At 41.6% G+C, this 24,020-nt stretch overlaps 1 protein-coding gene across 2 annotated transcripts in view; it reads right to left on the reverse strand.

Annotated features, from left to right (window-relative positions):
• SERGEF (secretion regulating guanine nucleotide exchange factor) overlaps positions 1–24,020 on the reverse strand; it is a 141,964-nt gene that overhangs the window by 22,835 nt on the left and 95,109 nt on the right. The window contains exon 11 of one of the 2 annotated variants that reach the window (XM_030950398.1): positions 21,762–21,831. The exons of the other annotated variant lie outside the window; for it this stretch is intronic. Within the exon in view, the coding sequence (XP_030806258.1) occupies positions 21,803–21,831 (29 nt within the window). The 3' untranslated portion in view covers positions 21,762–21,802. The remainder of the gene's footprint in view (positions 1–21,761; positions 21,832–24,020) is intronic. 2 annotated transcript variants of the gene reach the window in all.

The following is a 24,020-nucleotide window of genomic DNA, read 5'->3' on the forward strand; positions in this document are numbered from 1 at the left end:
ATCTACAGTGTCAGCCACTTACATGTGTTCTCACGTAGTCACCATCTGTTTGGCAGTCCCAGAAGTCAGCAGCTCCTATCACAAAAAGCACTGTCATATTAAACACCCTGCTGACACAGAGACCACAGAGTGAGGGACTGAGCCCTGCTGGCTGCTGAGCCATCAGGTTACGGCCTCAAAATGTACCAGCACAGAAGCTCTAAATGATAGTCCTTCAAGGTCTTTTTCTCCTCTTCCTTCTTCCAGCTACAGGCTTCGCACTGATAATGAAACTGCTGTAGCTCACATTGTATACGTTTCCAAAATAATTGCAACTTTACAAACTTGCAAGTCTGCAAATGTCTCTTATTGCAAGACATGTTGAGAGGATGAAAAAAAAACACTGAAACAAAGGTTACAGTGCTTGTCAAAATAAACCATTTGCCCTTCATTCAGTGAAGTGCCTAATGGTTAGGTGAGTTAAACAGGACCAGGGAAGCATTTTGAAAGGCTGAAAGGATTGTCTCCTGAGCTCCTACAGAGGAGCAATCCAAACTCTGCCATGCGGTGGGATGCAGTTTGCTTTCCATGGCTTAACTGTCCTAAGCACATGTGAGTGAGGAAGCTCTGGCCTTGGTATCTCATCCATTTCCAAGGTCTTAAACAATACACTGAGCCCTCCAAGACCATATTGCTTGAGCCCTGGTACTGAGAGAAAAAAAATCTTCATGTCCAACCTATCACTACATGACCATAATGTGTAGTCCAAGTGAAGGACTTAGGACTGTGACCTGCAAAACACAGTCAGAAAAATTTCTGTCATCTCCAACAGGAAAAGGCACAAGCTCACAAGCTCTGTTCACTCCCACATATATACACACATACACAAAACATGTAAGTATAGGTTTAAATCAAAATATTGACATATCAAACCATTACAGCTTGGTATAACATTGCCTTAAAAGAAATTCTTCACATCTGTGTTATTTGTGAGATTTTAGGCTTTGTCTTATTGTGTCAATTTGTTTCCCAGGAACAAGAGATCCTGACAACCTCCTGCTTCATGCTTGGGTTGATCTTGCCAGCAGAGATGATGATCATGTAGCATTTGCATTCTGTAATTCCCTTCAGCAGATAAGTAGATTTCTGTTTTTACAGAAATACACCAATTATATTAATGCTATGTATACATACACATTTTTTTCTAAGCCTGGTTCTGAAACACTTAAACCTGTTCATAAACACAGAATGAAAATTTTTCTAGGCACACAGTTCCTTTTCTAGCAACTACTATTTGAAAGCTGAATTGTGAAGTCCCCTTCTTCCCTTCTCCCTTTCCAGCCTCACAAAGGGAGCGTGGTAGAGCACTTTGCTCATGGAGGTATCACTGAATATAATTGTTTCAGTAACAAGAAGCTTGTTTCCCAAAAAAAGTAGCCCAGCAACAGAAGTGTCAGCGTGGAGACACAAGCAGAGAATCCTGGAAAAGCCTCTGACACTGTTCTGCCAAGTTCCACACTTTGATCACTGAGCTCTCAGCTCCCAAGATGACCATGACAGCAAACACTTGAAGCAGTGCCAACCTGCTGTGACCTAAAGGTCACATCAGAACAGTACTAACAGTACTGAAATACTAACAGTATTTCTCTTTTGGTAGTACCAAGAGGGCCCCTGATGGGAATACCAGACACTGTCTTGCCTATGTTCTTAACACCCTGTTGCTCAGTACATTGAATAACGATGGCTGATAATTAGTGATTGAGAACCTACTTCCTTGTTAATACAGCAAGAAAGCCACTGCACTTCACATGGACACAAGGGCTGGGTTGCCAAGGGGCTCAGGCCAGGTGGAGCCCACCAGAGGAATTGTGTCATGTTTCTCCAAAAGCAGCCCTTTCACACAAGACCGGTCACTGCCTGGAGCACTGGCCTGCCCTCCACACATGGCTGCACTGCCCTAAGGAAAACCCAGCCTTGTTCTTGGAATTGCTTTCTGGGCTGCACAAAGCAGCACCACCAGAGACTGCCAGACCCAAAGGAGATGAGGCCACCCCAGGGTAGGCAGACAGCCATGGACACTGCAGGATTAGGGGCAGAGCAGCAACACACTCAGACCTCCCTGGCTGGAGAGACACACACAGGACTGGCTGTGAGCAAGAAGTTTAACAATGTAATATCAGCTCAGAGCAGCAGCAGGAGATGAGCAGCCTTCCTTCACACCACAGGGGATCAGAGATAATTCAGAAAATGGAGACAGAATCAATTTAATATAGCAAATTAAAGGGAAACCAAGAGAAAAATTTGGGTCAATCTGGTATGCACATGGCATTCTCATTGAAACAAGTAGACAAGATTTTTACAGAGGTCTCCAGAAATGAGCAGCACCCAGAAGCTCAGCAGATGGCCTTGAAAAAACGGCCTGTTCACTTCAGAGTCCCACTGGGAGCTGAGCCCTTTCAAAATAACTGGAACAGTCCCTTGATATCAAGCAACCACCAGCAAAGGAGGTGAATTTGCTTTCACAGCATTTCCCCTGGCTCATTCCAAGTTTTCCCTACCCATTTGTGTATTTCCAATTAAAATACCATTCTTATTTTCCAAACTGGTTCCCCAGTTAGCAGCAGGGGAGGAAAAGCATAAAAACAAAAGCTCTCAGTGATACAGCCTGAGAAATGCACCCGAATGTGCAGCTCCAGGGCTCTGACACAGCAGGGCTGAACAAGCTGCTGACATCCCAAGGACAGGGGGGTACATGGGGCTGTGCATTTGTATTCCCTGCCACCACCTGGGCCTGGCCTTCCCCCTCGCTCCCCCCAGCACAGACATCATCTCATCATTGGGAGATGACCTGTGAGCAAACTGCATTGCAGCCTGCACTGCCTGGGCACCGAGCCCAAGGTGAGGGAAACAACACGGAGCAGAGCGACACCAACACCATACATGTTCAGCTCCTGACATGCCTGCCTGTTGAGACACACACTCTGCTGCTCTAAGGAGTCAGCAGCAGATGCACAATGCTGCTGCAACCTCCATAAACACCCCTCGTCTCTGCTGTGTGTGTAGACCCAGAGTGCAGGCTCTAATTTTCACTTCCAAAAAAAAAATTAAGGAAGAGAAACAGATGTATTGGTAGCAAAGTATTTTCCTGTGCCCACTACAAATCTGGCATCTCCCACTGACCACAAATACAGAAAAGAAAGTGTCTGGGAGAGAGAGGATAAGTCTCTGCAAACAGTCTAATTTTCATTTGGAAGTGAAGGGAGCACTCGTTGAGAAAAAAGGCAGAGGAGATAAAAATCAGAGATGGTGAAAGCGCATTCATAAAGGGCACGAGGAAAAGGGGGGAGGAAATCAATCACAAGAACAGACAAGATCAAACGGCAGCACACCAGTAACAGCAGTATTTCCTCAGGAAAAAAAGCTGCAGGATGAAGAGGCAGCACAGCACCACGCTGTGAGGAGTGCTGCTCTCCTCACCCACTGCATAGAGAGAGTTGTTCTTTCTCCATAGCAACAAGATACTTAAAAGCCAATCTGGAGACTGAAGACCAGCTCAAAAACAAAACACAACATGTATCAATTTATTATCTCTATTTTAAGCCTCAGCTGGGAAGTACACAGGATAGCATTTGTTTAGCCTGAGGAAGCATCTTCATGGAAAGCTCTCTCCTCCCTTTATACCTCCCTGCCTCAGAAGCAGCCCTCGGTGTGGAGCAAACTGTGGCACTTTACGCGGCCCCTGCTCCCTGCTAATGCCAAAGACATCAGGCACAAACACAGCCCGAGGTGCTCCTAGCTGGAACTATCCACTGCTGCCTTTTGCAGGGACTGCAGGCAGGCATCCATACCTCCAAACTCTTCTCACAGGACTCTGGGAGTGGGGGAAAGGAGGAGGAGTTGCAGCCTTTTGCTGAAAAAAACCAAAAACAAAAAAAAAACCCAATAACAAAAACCCCCACAACAACAACAAAACAAACCAAATGAACATAATAATAAACAAACAAAACTCCCTAACTTGCTGTTTAGTAGTTACCAGCTCAAGTCACTCACTGCAAGAGCTCAGGATATGCTCATATCTTGTCCTTGAAGTCTGCCTATACCTGCTTGGAAACAGCTCAGGCACCTGAATGACTCCAACAAAGCCATTATGCTGACTGCACTGGCAGGGCTCTGCTAACATTACAGACCTCACCTCACCTCCTGCACAACAGCACCGATGGAGCCTGCACAGCACATTCCAGAATGCATCAGGATTACCTAAGAAGCCCATCAAGTTTTAGGTGAATGGACCATGCCAAAAAAGCTGCAGAGCAGCTGGGGTTTCAGTCCTGGCCTGGCTGTAGCTGAGCTGCTGGGGTGAGCTTCCCCTAGTCCCTTCGGGCAGAGAAGGAGCCCACAGCAGCAGCAGCAGAGTTACCCATAAGGAGCACAGCTGAGCACCAGACAGAGCAGCCCTGCCTGTGCTCAGCCAGGAGAGCTCCAGGAGCAGCTGGGCACACAGAGCTGCGGCAAACAAGGCCACTCTGGTGCAGCCACTGTCCCCAGGGCAGGATGGCACTGCAGGGGACAGGGCAGCGCAGAGAGGTGAAGTGTTTGCACAGCACCCGAGGCTTTTGCCCAGTGGAAAAACAAAAACATGCTGAGGGTTTGGAAATGCAAGCTAAAAAAAGGTCAACTACACACTCTGAAATCAGGTTCTGTTTCTGTCCATTGGAATTTGACAGATTTCAGCCAGATTTGGGTAAGAAAAGATTGCCAAAGAGTAATCCAGCACTACAGTGCAGCTTTCAAACACTCATGAGGAGACCTGTACTGTCATTTCCTTTGTCCTTACTGGGAGGTGTAAGAAATAGCAAATTGCTTTATTTATATACATTGGGCCCCTTGGTTCCTTTGCTTCCAAAGTCCTCTTTTTACACAGATCCACATTTATTTACTGCTTGAATTTTGCAATTATACCATACTTCTCGACTCCCCACTGGAAATTTACTCTGCAATGTTATTTTTGCCTTCTCTAAAATTTGGCAGACCTGTCAAACTAGGAGATTTCACAAGCTCCCTATAGCTCAGGGCATCAGAACCATGAGTCTTAAGAGTCTTAACTGGCACTGAATAGTGGAGAACTGGTGGGAATTGGGCATGAGCTGGCAACCAGAGCAAATGCAGGAAGTTGTTGATTATGTACAAGCATGCTGAAAATACGCTCCAGGGGATCAATTTTGTTTCTTCTAAAGTTTCCTTCACTGCAAAATTTTACTGTTTGGAGGACCACAGAACATTCAGGAGGAAATAAAAGCCTGGTTTAAGATTATCCAAAGATGTACTTCCAGTGTCTGCCATGAAAGCCATCATTTGAATTTCATATTAGTATTAAACATAGTTCTAGTTTAGATTCACCCATGAGTCATAAGTTAAAAAAAAAAAAGCACTGTACTCAGCAACTTTGCCTTGGCTCAGCACTATTATCTTACAGACTTCATCTGTACATCTGCTAAATCAAGAACTCCAGAAAAAAATCCCATCCACATACACTAAACATCCATCTGTCTAACCATTTCTCCAACAGCTAATGTATATTTGGATCTAAAATACAAAAACTTCCAGTTGGCCAATCTTTAACCGCTATATTTATTATGGGTCTTGATTTTTCATTTCCTCAAGCAACATCTTATTCAAGAATAAAATATTAATTTTCAAGCCATTGAGTCAATTTACTGTTATTTTTGAAAAAAAATTACTTTGTTTTGCTATAAAATATTTCTGAAAGAGCTGCATGGGAAGGATAAGAGTAATATTCATCTGCATAGATTTATGTAGTAGAAGGAAAAGCATGAATCAGCTTGTCCTCATAAAAACGTATTTGCTAACCAAAGTCTGTTTCCTACACAATTAGTTACAAGTGCAGAAATATTTCTTTTAATAAGTTGCTTCAAAGGTTGCCAGGAGCAAATCTCTGTGGAATGGATACAAAGTTGTTCTGGTTTTTCCTGTGTAGGTTACCTCACTGAACTCAAAATGGAAGTACACAAAGAGCTTTTTAGGAGCGTAGGGAGCAACACAGCTAAAATATATGAAATATATGGTACTTTTTCTTCTTTTTTTCCCCACAACCAGAGTGGAAAATAATTTATGAGTCTATAGCTCAGAGCTTACAGCAGCTCCAGAAAAGCACTGCTTCCCATGCAGTCAAGTTTTCCCCCAGCTATGGCTTCAGCCTCAGCCAGCCCTACTCCTCTCCCACCAGCGAGCCAGGCTGGGGGTGGCACTGTGACCAGACGTGGCATCTCAAAGCTGATGTCACTCCTGCATGAATTTCCAGTGCAGAACAAAAAATCACAAGGCACAGGCTGTAAATCACAAGGGCATAGTTGTTCCATCTCAGGAAATTAATTATCCTGATGATGTTATCTTAATTAAATGGTAGCTAATCTAAATTTATATTTAAGCCTGAAATGTGAATATATTTTAAAAACTCTTGATGATAGCAAATCTGAAGAGACAGAGGAAGGAAAGGAAAAATACCAGAGAAAGTAGGGCTTGTTGAATTGGGCAAGCAACCATATTTCTAAATACTGGCAATTACAGCTCAGATGTTTCCTCCTTTAGGGTTGTCTAGGTTAATCACATTTCTAAGGGGAAAATGTGAGGGTCCTCAAGCATAAGCTGAAAGCAGATACACCAAATATAAAATTGACAGTCCAGGAAAAAACCCCAATACTTGCAGTCAGAAGTACGCAGAGAATCTTTCAAGAGTCCTGCTGTGTGAATAGTTACTTACACTTTTCTAGCTCACTGAAAACAGTGGTGGTCTTGTAAAAAATTTACGGCCATCTAGCAAGGTGCCATGCATAAAAGCCAGCAGCTGCTTGAGAGATTATGGGCAATGATAACCTTTACAAAGAAGGAAGGGGAAAAAATGGCTAGACATGTAAGAAATTGTTCCTTCTTCAAGGACAAGGGAAATTAAACATGGCTAGCAGAGAAAAGGTGAAAACCAGGAATTATAGCTGTAACTGAACAGAGAGGAGACTACTAAAGGCTGATACCAGCATCTCAGCATCTGAACAGTGAGAGACACTAGATGTCCTAATCCTTCAATCCATACCCCTCCATCACCAATCCCATTCGTTTCCTACCCAAATCTCCTCACACTGAGAGACCTTTTGTCCTTTATAGCTGAAGGATTTAGCTAAAGCAATTACCCTCAAATATTACCATAAAAAAAGGTAAAACACAACCATCTTTCCCTTTTCCAGGCTGATTTCTTCCTGAACACATTTTGCAACCAACAGGCTCAACTTTCAGATGGGCTGTTCACAGTCTCCTTTCCTTCTGAGCAGAGCTGGAAGACCCCACACCCTCACACACCTACCAGTAATCTGCACTGAGTTTTACAAGGTCACATCCTGCATCACTTTAAATTGAATTCCAGCCTTCCAATCAGAGAAGCAAATGCACCTATAACCTTTGCAAGCAATTAAATGTACTGCCCTTGCTAACTCTGGTGATTTCTCCAATACTTGAATCTCAAGATTTTAGTAATTACATCTGCTGGCCTTTGTTCTGCCATGAGGTTGAGACAGCGAGTTTCACTTTGAATGTGTGTCAGAATCAGTTATCAAAAAATAAGTTCCTTTTAAAGAGACATTCAATAAAAACAATTGTGCTCCTGCTTTTCTCTTTTGGCAGAACAGAAAAACCTTTACAAAACTAAGATCTAGCTTCTGTGACCTCCACACTCATTGATCCTTTTGCCAATCTTGTTTGCAAGCTTCCTTATTCCCATTTTAGACAGGTCTGAGTTTGCCTTTAGATATGAAGGAATTTAAGCAAAGCATTTAGTTACACAAGGATGATATCCAAGTGGAAAATTTGATCCTTGAATCTAGACAAAAAAATAGTTTTACAATACTCTGGAACATGTTACCAACACACATCAGCATAACAAAGCCCACAGACAGGACAAGATAACAAGGGATGTATTTTTGACTTGGTACAAACTGTTTTAAATCTGAGCTAGGAAAAGTTAGACTTTACACTGAAGTACCCAAAGTGCACTTAACTTTTATACAAGTACTGAACTTGTACACTTAAGCACACACTGAAAGTGCACTTAACTTTTATCCAAGTACTGGAGCTGAAGTTGGCAACTAATGGTTTGCAAAAACAAGCATCATTCCAAAATGAAAACCAGAAAAGGGGGATTCAAAATCATGTTCTCTCTTCATGGGCCATGTAAGATATTACCTTAGTGTTAAATAACATTGGTCCATAAAGCTAACTGGAACAGTGAAGAAGAAAACTGTTGTCGTCCAGGAGTATCATACCAGTAAGCAAGTCTGCACTGGGAGTGCAAAACACAAATTTATAAAACAGAAGAACAAATCTCTTTATCTTCACTAGTCTCTTTGAAAACAAAAATACCATAACTAAACACAGGAAAGGGAGTTAAGAATACAGGATGCTACAAATGCTTAATAAATAAGTCCATCTCTGTGAGGAAGTGTGATGGAGAGACATGATTGTGTTCATGTGTGCATGAAAGGCAGTGCACACACTAATGCCTGATTTGAGTTCAGGATTAGATGCAGCCAGAGTTAAATGAGCATTTAAAAGAGTAATAAGTTATTCCTGGTGAGACTCAAAAAAGAACTACAGCTTTAGGACTGGCCCCTCTTGCCCTCTGAAATCAGGTATCTTCATTGCCTGTAACTAACTCTTATAACCAAAACCTGAGGGATTCACAGACCTGTTAGTCACTTCTGGGAAAAATGACCTGATGAAAGAATAACGAAAGCCAAATGCAGCTTGGAAACAAGGAGGTCCTTGCAATGTTAGTGTTATTACATTTTGTTTTCTTGCTATTCTCATTCAGTCAAAGACATTATCTCCAATTAAGGAGACCTATTTGATTTTATGGATATAGCAACATGCAGTCATCTAATTACTTGAGACCTGTAAAAATCTTGGAGCCTCATCTAGAAGCTTGCACTAGTTCTTGGACAATTAACTTGCTGGATGAACACAGCTGAAGTTGTACAAGAAAGTGCAGCCCAAGAGACAAAGGGCAAGTCCCAATCAAATGGTGATGGATCAATATGCTGTGGCTACTAATCTCCCAAGAGGGAGGTGTGTGGAAGAGTAGGAAATGCTCTAAGGCTCAGATACAGCTAAAATATTTAGGTTCACATAAAGAAAATCAGGGGCAAGACTGAGTGCAATTACAGAGCAGACACTCATGGCACTCAAGCAATAACTTGGGATTTTTCATTATTACCATTGTGCGCTGTCTCTGACATTGAGCTTTTGTCAATTCAAGGCCATGCTGCTTATTCCAGCTGACTTGGAGGCAATTCTCATCTCCCCCTCCTTTCCCTTCCGTTCACTTGCAGGACAGAGTGAAAGGCAACATTGAGTAAAATCTTCATCATTTTTGTTGACAGGGTTTTTCATGAAAATTGCATGGAACCCATAGCATAGGCATGTGAAGTGTGCTGCAGTTCCAGTTTAAAAATTAAAAGCATGGTAGAGGACAAAGCTGTAACTGTTACACATTGGGACACAATAATAAATATCTAAAGTCCAAAATGAGCATAGAGTGAATGGGCTTCCACCCCAGGGACACACCATTCTTCGGCCTACCTGAAGTTCACAAATAAATTTCTTACAGATTTCAAGCCTGTCTGTAGAGATGCAGAAAAGCCCACAAGTGGTCACCACAAGGAGACAGTGTAATAGTTTTATGGTGTATCTTGTTCCTACAATTTAACAACTACCTAAGGTCATTTTTTAACAAAAAACTAATTTTTTTTGTTAAGGTAATTTTATGTAACAATCTGGGCTCCTCCTTGTTCTTCCTCTCTTTGGTCCTCTTATCACTCTGCCTAAATCCCCATGATGAAGCAAGCTCTGCCTTGAGCTTTGGGAACACAAGATCAGAGCTGTCACCCTTCTGGACTCACCACTGAGCAGCACTGGCTGCAATCCAGCCCTCCTGGAGCAGGCAGCATGCAGCTTGCTGTGTTCCTACCTGTCCATGAAGAGTGAGATCTCTGTGTCTGCACTTTTCCTGAAGAGAAACCTACTAACAGTAGCATTAAATTATCAAAACACACAGCTTTGCTCAGGAACTTCAACAAAGAAAAAGAAAACAGAGCAGAAATAGGAGTCTTTTCAAAAACATATCATTTACAGCATGGAGCAGGGATTTTGGAGATTTTTTCTTTCATTTTAAAATAAAGGTTAGCAACTTATTTTGGAGTGTAAGAAGACAGATCATAGCAGAAATGCCAATTAACAAAAAAACAACAAACAAAACATGATAAATCTGACTTACCTCCCACAACACAAAGCAAACGGTCATTAAGTTACCCCTCTATGCATGGGAATTGAAGTCAAGCCCAGTCTCTCTCATTTTTTCACACAGGATTAGGTGATAAGTTATCCAGAAACAACCCAAAAGAGCTCCAAAACTACTCCTAATATGGCAGATATTTTTGAAGGCTCCATTCTGTCACTGATTTTGGCAGTTGGGAAGATAATCAGTCCCATTTGTCCATATAATTTTTCCTTACTGTACTCTGACTTTGAGGGGGTGCAACTCTCCTAACATCATAAAAAACCTTGGTAGTTAAGGCATTATGCCAAGGCCTACATCTTTACCATTTCTACAGATTTCCCAGTATGATGATATTAAGAAAAGAAGCCTCATAAGCACTTCAAAACTACAGACAGTTTCCAACTGAATAAATATTAAAAAAAGAACTGACATCAGAAGTTACTCAACAGGAGGGAACTGTAAGTAGTGACATCCTGCAGTTGCAGTGAAGAGGAGGAAGTGACTGAACTTCTGCTATCCTTGGTGCTGACTCACCACATTCTGGCTGCAGGATGTGACATCCCTAAAGATGCTCAAGTTTCAAGAGATGTCCCTAATGCAGTCAAGTGTCTCACTGCACAAATACATTGCCGAGAACTGAGAGAAAAATCTCAGTTCTCAAGTCCTTAAGACTGTAGCTGACATCCTGCAGAGTATCAAGACTGCTATTTGGAGAAGAGTGGAAAATAACAGACATTAAACAGGGCTTTTTGTTGTTAAGGGCCAATTCTGCTTGTATCAAGACTGAGCTACAGAATATGATGAATTTGTCCAACTTCCTCATCTTCTGTCTTCCTTGGACTGAAAGCCATGTTGTCTTGCTAATATTCTTCTTCACCCCAAACCAGCAATCAAACACCTCTCAGCGAACCAACAGCCAGAGGCTTGGGTAACAGGAGGGGACAGGAGGGACATGTGTCCCTTGCTGCTATGTTCCAGCTTTGCTCCAGGCCAGAGGCATCATGGAGTGACAGGGACCTTGTGTTGCAAAGAAGAGCTCAGCTCAGGTTATACAGAGACAAAACAGTCAGGAACAGCAGAGTATTCATTTATAATGAAGCCAAATTAATATTAAGGGGAAAAAAAACCCAACCCCATATCCTAGATCTCACAAATTTGAGCTTTCTTTGTGTGTGTACACATCTGTGTTTGTAAGTTATATGCACACACAGAGATATATTCACGAACAGGCTAAATATGTTCTCCAAAACAAGATTTGACATTTCCAGCTTTCATCCTGTCACCCAGAACAGACCAATTTGCACCATCTTCAAGGCCAGCTGCTGGGTTCATCTGCTGAAACTATCCTTACACAATACATTTATTTGCTGGGAGGACAATACTGTTTTGACTCAAACCTACCCTGACTAGCCCTATGCCAGTGAGAATCGTTGCCGTGTTTGTGTTCAAATGAGTATGCATCCTAAATTATGGAGAGAAGGTCACTCTACAGACCCTAGAGCGGGAGGAAGCTCTGACAAAAATAGGATGGCACTGTCACGGTGTTTATCAGCCAGCTTCACATCAGTTTCATCCTTAATGTCTCTGCTATATTTTGCTGTCTAAGTACATGACTACCAAGGTAAAGCTTACTTAATCCACCTGGAAAAAAAGTATAAATACTATTAATTATCAGATGACTTTAGAAACAAAGTAATACAAATCTTACCTTTTGCACTACAGAATTTATCCTTCCTTATAATAAACTACTCACAGACATCATATATACAGCAATAATCATATTTCAGTAGGCTCTATCTCTCTACATTCATTCTCCACAGAGTGACTGACAGAGAAGTGTGAGCTAATTATTCCCATTTTGGACAGCAGGTGTAAATTAGAGTTTGGCATTACAGATAAGTATCAGTATTGTAAAAGCAGACAAAAAATAAACTATGGAAGAGATAATAATTATGGCTTGCTGGTATTGAATGAGACCAAGCCAGCTAGCAGGAAAAATGCTTCCTACCCAGGTTCCTGCTCATCACATCCGTATGTTTACAGGAGAGGTAAGAGTTCCCTCATTCACCTCCTTTCCTCACAAGACCTTTCATTTGTATTACATAGTCAGAGAGAATTCTCACAGAAAACACACGAGGTAACATTGGGAGTGCCAGAGCCCACAGGCAAGAACAGATTTGTCAAAATATCACAGTAGCCTTTTCTGCCACAAAAGCAACTTGGGGATTCACCCACCCCATCTGCTACACAATTACAGGAAGAGGGGTCAGCATTGAGCCAAAACTGAGGGGGAGAGACAGGATGACAAAGTCCTCACTCTGTAGTCTTTAACAGCTCTGCAGTTTCTACTTACAGACAAAAACCTGAAGGTGAGGATTTCCCTACACTCTCTTTTTTTCCCCTCACTTTAAGGAGAATACTTGAGAATGAAATTAATTCCTAATAGCTATATCCAACCCCACTGCCCTTATGGACCCAGGGCCCATCCAGAGACTGCTACCCTCTGTCTGGAAGGGCCAGCAAGGCCACTGAGGTTCTGCTGAGCTGCCTTCCAGGAGATGCACCATTCCCTGCAACAGCATCCTTGGCTGCAGACAGTGGTGGCATTATATGCTTCCTGAAATGCTTCTTCTCCATGCAGCTGAAAGCCTTAAGATCCTTGAAGAGAGGAATGTTTGCAGACCATACTGTTTGCAAGCTGTCCAGGAAATGAGTCCTTATAAAAAAACTGTGTTGAAACTACAGGCCAAGATGTTCAGGATCTCTCCCTAAGTCCTCTGATTCCTTACAAATGTTACCTATCCTTACCTCCCACTGAGCTGCACTCCCAGAATTCCCATTCTACAAATGCAGTCACAAGGGTGTTTGAATGTTGACATCTGAAACACCTGAAATGTTTCAGAAACAAGTGTCTGTCTCATTCCTCACCATCTAATTAACAAAGAGGGTTTCTAGTTCCATACCACTGTTTTGAAAATCATAACACAGAACATGGCCTGTATTGCAGTAAGAGGAAATCTTTTGGTGTTCAAGTAATGAGCACAAAACCTAAGGTATTGCAGCCTAAGTGAATTTTTCTGCAGTTGGTAAAACCATGGTAAGAAAAATACCAACATGCAAAGGGAGGGCTGAGCCTCCCTAACATTTTCATGTATTTAATTTTGGATGATAAGAACATCCCTAGGAAAAGCTCATTCAGTAATGAAATCTGAAATGAAAAATGACCACCCAGAAGTAAAAGTAGTCATACACAATTAATGAATTCATTCAGCCAGCCAATAAATCAAACAGCAAACCAGACTCTCTTAATCATGCAGAGAAACATTTTTCAGTGCTTCCTATACTGTACTTTGCTCAAGGCCTACATTACCAATTGGTTGTTTCTTTAATTCTTAACCATTTACAATATAATGTTATTTTAAATTTAAGTGTCATCCAAGAACACTGTGTCAGAACATATTATTCTTTCCAGGTTTCTAATCCTCAAAGAAATTAATATCAGGTTGAAAAAGCCTGTGAGTATTCAGCAAGTTATTAGTGCCTAGATAACTATAACTTTCCAAAAAGGGCCCTAGCTCTTCCCTTTTTGGCTAAAACTTCGTACAAACAGATATCAGACATGCAGAAAGTTATCACTGCCTGAAGCTTTTATACTCTCTTTCCATCAGGGACTTGAGGGGTTTACCCTTGGGATACAGACAAAAATAACTTAAAGTTTTGTCAAAGACATTTTGAAAATTTCCACTTACTATTCAATTTTCTGTGCAACAATGGACTAAATTAAACAGTAACTCTGGAAAAGCTTAAAGCAAGAGACTATTGAGAAAAGAAAGAGCAGCTTCACTGAAGCCTGAAAAACTGAGTCAAACTTGTTTGCCTTTGAGTTGCACATGTCTTTTTTCCCCAAAGCTCATCTACTAAATCCCAATAGTCTTCTCATCTCCCTCCAGTTCTCCCCAAAAATTTAGGAACGACTAGATCGTGCTTCTATTGAACTTTGCAAATGCATGCTTCAATGCAGGAGCTACATGTGCTCTTCACAGAAACCCATCACCAAATTTACACAAAAGAGGCAAAAGCCAAGAATGTTCTCCTACTAAGACTGGATTCTCTGCAAGCTCCAAATGATCACACTCAAAACTTTTGAAACCTAAGGGGCCATTGAAGGACAAAGCTGCCTGGCTGTCCCTGGTGTTCTCATTTCTACCACACTCCTTCATGCTGAAATCATCTTTATTGGTTTGCTTTTCTCCCTTTGGATACAACTTGGACACACCTGTGATCTAAACTGGCACCAACTGAGCACAAAGGACTGTGCTGATTCTCCAGGCTTTTTCCAACAGCAGGGTCTAGCTTGCGCCAATTTCTGCTGCCAGCTTGGTACTGACAGGTCACACAAATTCCTCTCATCCAGATTTCCACTTGCTCAAGGAGGCAGTCAAGACAGCCCAGCCCCAACAAGGTGACTCATCAGCAAAAGCCTGCCTCCAATTACAATTATTGCAGCCATGATTCCTCACTGAGCTTATTAATCGAAGTCTCTACACAGTAGAGACCTTTAATTTTACAGAAATCCTTTCAGGTCACCTCCAAACCTGGCAATGAAACCAATTTTCCTCCTCCCAGACAGTTCTAACCATAGCCAAGACCTGCCCTGTGTGCAACAAAATGTACCTGTACTCTCAGTTGTAACTGAGACACCATTTCTCAGCCAAATTTTCACGAGGTGGTTTCCACCTGCACACACAGACACACAGGTCTTTAGCCCAAACTCACCCAAGATTGATCAGAATTGCATGACAGCACTACAAATCCAAGCAGAAACACAGACCCTAATTCAAATTTCTCCTGAGAGGATGGTGAACAGCAGCTTGGAGAACTGTGCCTGGCTGCTGCTAGCTCTGCTTGGCCCTGCAGATCAGCCGAGCAATAGGCAGGAGAGTAGGACACAACACTACTTTTCACAAAAAAAAAAAAAAGCCCTAACATCCTCAATTCATCTGGCCCTGTACCAGAACAGTAGGAATTAAAGTGATGAAATACAATGAAATAGAATTGGGGGAGCAGGCAAGGACAGAAATCTCCAACAATAATTTTATTAAACACTATGTCAAGCAAGTCAGAAAGCTTGCTGCACCATTAGAGCCTGCCCTGCATATTATTCTGAATTTCTCAGCTTAGACACAGCAAAAAACAAGTTCTAAGGGTCCTCTCAGGACACTAGACTTTGCTGGGAGGACACAGTCTGCTGCCCTTTGCAGCTCACCTGTTCCTTACACAGGCTGCCTCCTTCAGGCAATACACCCAGGAGTGACAGGCAACACCAGAAACACTTTGCAGGCATTGCTTTGCCCTGAGAAGAGTCAGAGCCTAAAGGAAGAACAGAGCTACATTTTGTACCTTCCAGCTAGCATATTAATTTTGCAGGTCCTGTCACGCTACTAACAATGCCCAGAATCCACTGCTTTTGCCACCCTCTGGGGCTGTACTTCCTCTCTCTTCTGACAATCCATCCCCTGTGGCCATGCCACAGTGGGAAGGGATAGGTCATGGGCATCCCTGTACACACAGACAGCCCCTGCACAAAAGAGCTGAAAAAGCAGCAAATATGGTGACAAATTTATCTGTGACTTGAAAACTCATTCCTGGCATTCCTGCTGAACTCCTACTGGGAAACATGGGCAGATTGCTGTGCCTCAGTTTTCTTCAGTGCTCAAATATGTGTGAATGCATATAAAGGCAAGAGGAACAAAAAGCTGTTCAAGATATGAACTGGCTTTGGACATACCTAGTGTGAAAATGCTGTGTTTTCCACCTCTGGATGATAATCACATTCTTCAAGTTAACTTTGGAGCTACTTGTTCTGGGAAGTCTTTTGAGCTGCAAGAGACCTAGGATGTTCAGAGTGACAACAAATGTCTTGTTTCACTCCTAGGTTTTTGGTTGGAAATATATCCAGAACACAGAAAGCAAGGATTCTCCTTCTGATCAGCACACAGTCAGATCAAACCACATGGCTCCTCTTGTAGCTCTCTAGGCCAAGGCCAGTCCAGAAATTAACCACAAAATCCTTACTTTGGAAAGATTAGATTAAAAGCTTAGAGATGACAAATATATATCCTTTCCCCTGATGGAGATCAGGTATCATTATCTTGATTTTTGAAATGAAAAGGGGGAGGGACACATGATGGAGGACATTTACCTCATGTCAGCTAAAGCACCAGTGACAGCAGCAGGAGCAGGATGCACTTATCCCATACCTGAGCCTACTGGCTATTCAAGTGCTGACTGGATAATCTGAACAGACCCAGAGCATCGTCACAGAGTCACTGGTGACCTTCCCACCAGACCTTCCACTGTCAGATACTGCAGCTCATGTCTCCTCACTAGGCTCATGCCCCTACAACAAACACAAAATAAATGCTGGAGCATTTATTGCATTTACCAAGGCACTGTAAAACACTGCACACAAACAAACCTGTGATAACTACACCAAACATGATTTCACAGGAGAGAAAGAGAGCCATCTTCCCAGCTCAGTGTTTTGGCACAAAGTGCTTTTTTATTCAGTCATGCTGAGAAAACACAAGGAAATACAGAAAAGCAAGAGTTTTCAAAAATCAATTAAAATAAATTAGTTTGTAATGGAGAGAAAAAGTCACCCTCTAAATGTGAAACCATCATTAAATGCTAGGAGCAAAAGGATGATCCCAGTTACTTTCCGAGTGCAAGTTTTCCACTTCTGGTATTTCAGGAACAGAGCAGAGCACACCAGATATTGGACAGGCCAGTAATCTAGAGGGTGGGTGAATATGGGACTGCAGTGTTCCAAACTCCTAAGAAGAAAAACTGAGTATTTGTGGATTTCTCTCCTCGTATGCCTAATAAATGAGCTCCTGGCTCAGTGTACTCTGCTCACCTGAGCTGACCCACAAGTGTGCAGTGAAAGGCTATGAACAGCCATGAATTCCAGCTCCCACGATGAGCAGCAGGGTGGACAGGAAAACCAAACCATTAAGTTGATATTCTATGATGTTGTCAAGCTATCTTTTGCAAAAACAGGTTAACAAGGGAAAAAAAAACCCACCAAAATACTGGCCTTTTCTTTAGAAAGGAAAGCGCAGGGCCATGTATTCATAGTAAAAGATGTCCCTTAGAAGCACATTAAACCACACTGATGATGGAATATAAACAAAAGCCCCCTCAAGTTTCTTAGAGTGTTGCTGAAAATAACTCCACTGTATTGATCCCACTGGAAGTCTTTTTGTATTTTTCCCATGGCTCTTTCTTGGTTATCTGAGGTGTGCAGTGCTTATTTGCAATATAGAAATGGGTCTTTGATGCAGAAAAATACAGAAGTTAGAAATGCAAATTACTTACCAGTTTATTAAGGTTTTTTTTATATTAGAGGATGATTCATAACTAACTTGCAACCTTAAAAAAATGAAAAGGGTCAAGGACAGTTTGAGTTTACAATTTTTAAGCCAGTGATCAATGTTGAGCTTACTTTCCTTATAAATATGACATCAAAGCGATATAATTCAAGGACTTTTAAGCACTTTAAAAACTCTGCTAGATGATATTTCACCATGGTCTTAACTAGACCATGAAAATTAAGCACATTTTGCTAGAAGGGATATAAAATAAGGGAAAGTTTAAGGACATCTCTCCCCAATGCCACAGAGACATATCTGTACTTCACAGAGCACTGCAGGGCAGGAACGGGCAAACGAGCACCAGCACAGGCACGTAATTCACACAACATTTAGCAGCCCCAGGAGAAGAGATCTTCTCAGTTCCAAAGCAGGAGAACTGGGCATCCCAGTACATCTCACCAGGGCTCATTAACTTCTGAATATAGCTCCAGCAACAGCCTGAGCATCCTGCACTGTACTTCTCACATAGGGTGACACACTGATACCGATGCAGCTACAGCCAGGACTGGAGATCTCTTGCTTCCTGCTAAGCATTCTTTTTCCAGGGTAAAAATAAAAAGGCTTTAGGGCTCAAGTTGCTGGTTTTCTGCTGTTGATATAGCATGAAGACACACTGCTCCATGACTAGAGCTTCTGGGGACTTTGCCACAGTGGTAATTAACAGCAGGATTATAAAGGCACAAACTGGCAACAGGCACTTTCCAAGTTTGCTCTGAAACAGAATTTCAAGAAGTCCACAGAAGTGTGAAAATACAAAAGTCAAGTAGCATAATACTAAAAAGAGACTTGGACTGCTCTGTGTCATAAGAATGGGCTGAACGGATCCTTTGCAAGCTTCCTGCAAGAGCCCAAAGACTCAAAGGAACAGGATAAAGACGTGTTTCATCTTTGCCACCCTGAGAGAAAGAAGCTAACACTCATCTGCATAAATTACTGAGAAAGCAAACTGGAAACAGAAGCAAGCTAAAAAAACACATAAGAACAGCCAGTAGAGTGGAAGGGAAAAAGACTGCAAGAACAACTTGTCACATGGACAACACTGCAAAATGAGATCTCTAGCAGTGCTGAGACCAGCTTTGAGCAATAGCTTCAAAACACCCTGCTCCCTAAGTTGGCTTTGCCTTCCATGAATCCCTATGTAGTTACTTATATTATTTCTTCACCAAAATAAAACTTTGCACTTTCCTATGATTGCTTCACAATAATAAAAAACTCCTAAACACTAACCACGTGACAGCACAGACTCCATCCCAGAGCTTCACCAACGATGAACAAAAACATGCCCCACAAGTGGAAGGGAAGACTGTTCATTTATCAGTCTGCACTACCACATCCCCTGACCTATTTTATTACTAAAAATAGTCCCTCTTAGGTCACTGCTGCAAATTGAATTCTGCTGCTTCATTGCCCACTGCAATCTCACAGAACTGCATGCTGCCTACACACAAAACACTAAGTAGGTTAACTTATTCACTGCCAGGGATGCAGCCAGTCTTCTCATACGGATAAAAAGACACAGACAATTTTGCTTATATGAGTGAAATGTTTCTTGCATTGCAGCTAAATGTCCAAACCCAGTTATTCATATTGCATCATGAAAATAAATGCCGGGCTTCCAATTTGCCTGCACTCACAATATGTTTTTCAATATTATTCTTGCAAGATATGTTTTCAAAGGATTTAATGTTACAAGTGATACAACAGCAGCCCCAATGACCTCTCTATTGACAGAACAGCCAAGTCTTTCTTTTTTAGCCCCCTCACTAGGATAAGTCTGGGAAAGCAAAGGACAAGAGGGAATCAGTCAAAATGTTCCAAATTAAAAAGACAGCATCTTCTTTCAAAAGATCCTGTGTTTGCAACTCCCAATCCAAAGCATCTTGTGATTATCATACCATGAAGAGAGCTGGCAAATTTAGACCTAACAGCCACAGGCAACTTAAAAGAGAGAGGAAGAGGAAGGCGTGAACTTTACAGAGCAAGAACTTATTAGAGGATCCTGAACGAGAGACTGAAATAGGTATTATTGACCATTTCATGCTTGATAGTGAACAAACATAAAGAATATGCTATGTCCTTGCTGTTTTATTTGAGTTAGACAGACTAAGACCAGCATATTTCCCTGGGCTAATACTGCATCTTCATTTCATTACTTCAATAGCTTCCCAATCTTAAACCAACACACCCCAAAACCAAGCAAAGATCAAAGACAACTACTTTATGTCAGCTTTCTGCTTCACTGCAAATTCTGCTGGGAATATTTTAGCATGCAGCAGATGCACACAGGGCTGAACCATTCAAATGATTCACAGGCTCACTAACCTAACTTTATTGCTATTTAGTCATGAAACCAAGTTTCTCCCTTCCTGCTATTCTAAGAATAAAATCTGCCAAATCTGGGGTTTTTTGACAGAGGGAAAATCCAATGTCTTCAGGGGACAAAACAGCCTCAGCTCTGCCTGAGTTTCAGCTGGTGCCATTTACAGGGATGCTGCAGGCACTGTAGGTCACAAGTTGTGTGAGAAGTCCATGGCCTTGCCAGCTGAGAGAGATGAGCTCAAATACATCACCACAAGGGGAACCACAGAGTCCCTTATCAAGAACATCTGAAATGTGCTCACAGAAGGAGGAGGGAACTGGCCCTGCCAGCCAAGCTGCAGTTAGTTTCCCACTCATTGAAAAAGCATGAAATACACACTGCAAACAGCCTAGGTCTGCATTTATGATCATCCTGAGCTCAAGATTTACCACATCTTGCTAGGGATTGACTATGGATTTAAGACAAAACAAAACAACAAACCACCAAGTAGATATCATTTTCCTATTTCTAGCCAGTAGGGCATGGTAAAGCTGGTGTGTTGACATGTATTTTTCATGTATATGTTTGAAAGTTTCATCAACTGTACATTTTAAAGATATATTACCCACTTCAGTGGTATCAAGTCACAGGGCACAAGTGACACACTGGAGATGCCTGGCATATCTGGACAGTTGTTTTTAAATGAACATGATATTTCCTGAAAGGCCTGTTAGCCACCTGAAGCAAGAGAGATGGGTATTAAGTTCCTTACAAAATGAAGACATGGAGCCCTTTTTACTTTTTACAAGATCAAGCATGTTCCACAGTTTTAGACTGCATAACTAATGAGTCCTCTCAACAGGATGTCCTTTTAGACCTTAGTTTCTCCGAGATGCTATAGCATGAACTGCCTTTTTATTTCTTAGGAGATCAAAAGAGTGTTATGTTGGAGCACTTTAATGCAATGACTGCACTTCAAAGACACATTACTTCATTCTCTTTTTTAACTCTCCCAGCAATGCTTCTGCTTAATAAAACCTGCCTCAATTAGAAACCCTATTTATATGTGCATGTCTATATATATATATCTATTCTCAGAGAGTTATGATCAAAAAGTCCAAGGTCATACAAGAGACTATTCAATAGGTCAGGTAAACAACAGGAATATCAGCTAAGTTCAGATCAGTAAGATAATTAACAACAGTACTCAAGCAAAGATGCTCAATACAAGCATTATCATTATTATTATTTGAAAATAAATTACTTGCATCGCTTTTCCATGACCCTCACACATGAAACCAAAAGATCATAAGTGTTTAACCACCTAATTAACACCATGGCCAAATGTGGAAGTATCTGAACCCTCTTTATTATTTTTTAATGGTTAATATCACATTTTACAAGTCAAAATTTAGTCCAAGTTTGCAAACCAACAAAAGAAAAAACAACTATATTTATGAAGCTTTAAAGTTGTCCAAGACGTAGATAAACTGTTCTTTATGGATCACTAGAAAATCTATGCGGCTTTAAAATTGCCTGGATCCACTAACATAGATTTCAAAGTTCAGGGAAAACACACGTGGCACCACTGCTACTGAATTTTTGGCAAAAGAGTAGGCAACATGCAATGCATTTTGGGCCAAATGCCAAAGACAAAACTAAACAAACTGTTTCAAAATATATTTCGGCTCCAAAACAGAGAATTTACCATTTAAACCTTCAACCAGTTCATCATTTAGGCTCAGTTCTTCACATCACTGTCTTCTGACTGTGGGGAGCTGCAAAATAAAGTATTTTTTGTTTCAGCATCTAAGAAAATTGAGGATTGTTACCAACAGTCCACACCACTCAGAAGTACTAACTAAATGCACTGCCATATCTTAACTTCTATCACTGCAAATAAATTACAGAAATATTGGCACAAAGACAAAGGAAACACTTTGAGGCCTTGAACAAGGTTAGATGAAGTGACAAGTCAATAAATAATGTTTACACTCCCACAACTGTGCTTCCATGCCTGGCCACTTTTGCGAGTGGTGGGCACCAAAGTTCATGTGGCTGAATGCCCACGTCAAGGCAGGCCCAGGTCACTGCCACACCTGTGTGCTCTGCAGCTTCATCTTCAACTCAGAGTCCTGGCACCAGTTTGGAAATAGGGCTCTGCTGGAGTTCTGGATGATGAGAACATTAGACTTTCTGTGCTGACAGACTCTGGCCCCCAGGAGAGCACTACATTTGACCTGAGGCCATGGAGAAGACTTCCAAAATTGATTGATAACACAGGGATTACGGGTGTGTAGTTTGATTAGAAGTGTGTAATATCACCGGGTGGAAAACTTAGAGTTTAAGGTTTTAGAATATAGTAATACCTACAGAGCTAAGATGGAGGTTTTAGGGCAGTGGCTCATCCTTTTTCTTCACCTTCTTCTTCATGGGTTTGGGTGGTCTTATGTAACTGGACAGAAAAGTCCACATTGTGGACTTTGAGTGATTAGTTATTGGGTTACAAGTGAAAATCATTTAGGTGTCATTTCTTGATTGCATAGTTCAGCCTTAAAAGACCTGGTAAGGAAAGATAGTTAGCCATTTTGTACCTTGTTAGTAGAACACTGCAAACTCACTGCCTCTGAGACTGTAACACAGATAAGAAAAAATAAACATTTGAGTCTGAACATGAACTATCATCTTGAGTGCTTTCAATCCTGACCTTGACAGAGAAGAAGCCAAGAACAGGCAGGGGTCAAGGCTCGGAAGAGCACAAGTTGCTCCTCACGGCCAAAAAGTCACATTACCTCTTTTTCCAGAAAAGAATAATCCTGGAGGCTGAGGACCCACTGGAACTCACACTGCTCAGAGTACACGGGAGAGTGCACGAGGTTTTCAGCTCATATTCACACTTGGTGGGAAAAAAAAGGATCAGCTGCCACCTCGCATTCCATTTTGAACATCTGCAAGCAAATGCTAAATCAGCAGGGTACCTCCCTTCTGCTGCCACTGCTTTGCCTCATGCTCTCTCCTGTCTCTTTTTCCAGAAGTGCTACTTCAGTGAAGAGACCCCTTGGAAACCCCCACGCTTCCTGACACCTCTGAGAGCATTTGGAAACTGGACATGTGATACAGGGGCCACGTCTTCAGCTGCAAATCTGCCTCATCCTCTAGCAGCTGCAAAATTAAAAATAGCTGCCACAGGCAAACCATAACTGAAGATGAGAACGTTTGTTCCTTTATTTCAGGCTGATAATGGTATCACTGGTTGACATGTTTGGGCTCTGAAAGGAGCACTAATAAGGAAATGGACAAAAATATAAAGGCAGAATAGGAACATTCTAAAATAGAAATGGGAAAATTACCCTCCTTTGAAATATACATTGAAATTTTGACTAGCCACGACAAAATTATATGCTTATTTGGCTCTTTAGGATGAATTTCTTGCTAACTACAAGCAGAGCAATCATTTAAAGCAGTATTCTCAGCCCGTAAAACTGATGCTCACACTGACCAAATGAGACAATTTTATCAGGGATCAGAATTATATGTGCTATCATTGCCTCCTCACAACTTGAAAAAAATATGGTCAATAAGGAATGGAACCTTATTATTGCAGAACTTACTCTCCAGCTTTTGGCCACTTCCTGGCAAACTCCAACATTTACAGGACACTTTAGGTTCACAGAAAAGGAGCCTTCTGCAAGAATGAGAAATTACATTTCATCTAGTTTAGCTGCAGTATTGCCTGTATTGTATATTACCTATATCAGGTGTATTTTTCCTTATATTATCTACAAAACCACTAAAATGGAATAATTTTGTGGGCCAAATGAGGGGTGGGGGGTGTGCATAAAGACTGCTGTGGAATCCACTTGCTTCATTCACACAACAGCAGTAGTTGCTACACAGCTAAATGTTGCAAGGGAGCTATTTGGGAAAGAGGTGTTATTTTCATTAGGTGAATCCCTGTGCATTAGTC

Source organism: Camarhynchus parvulus, chromosome 5, assembly GCF_901933205.1.
Source record: "Camarhynchus parvulus chromosome 5, STF_HiC, whole genome shotgun sequence".
NCBI lineage: Eukaryota > Metazoa > Chordata > Aves > Passeriformes > Thraupidae > Camarhynchus > Camarhynchus parvulus.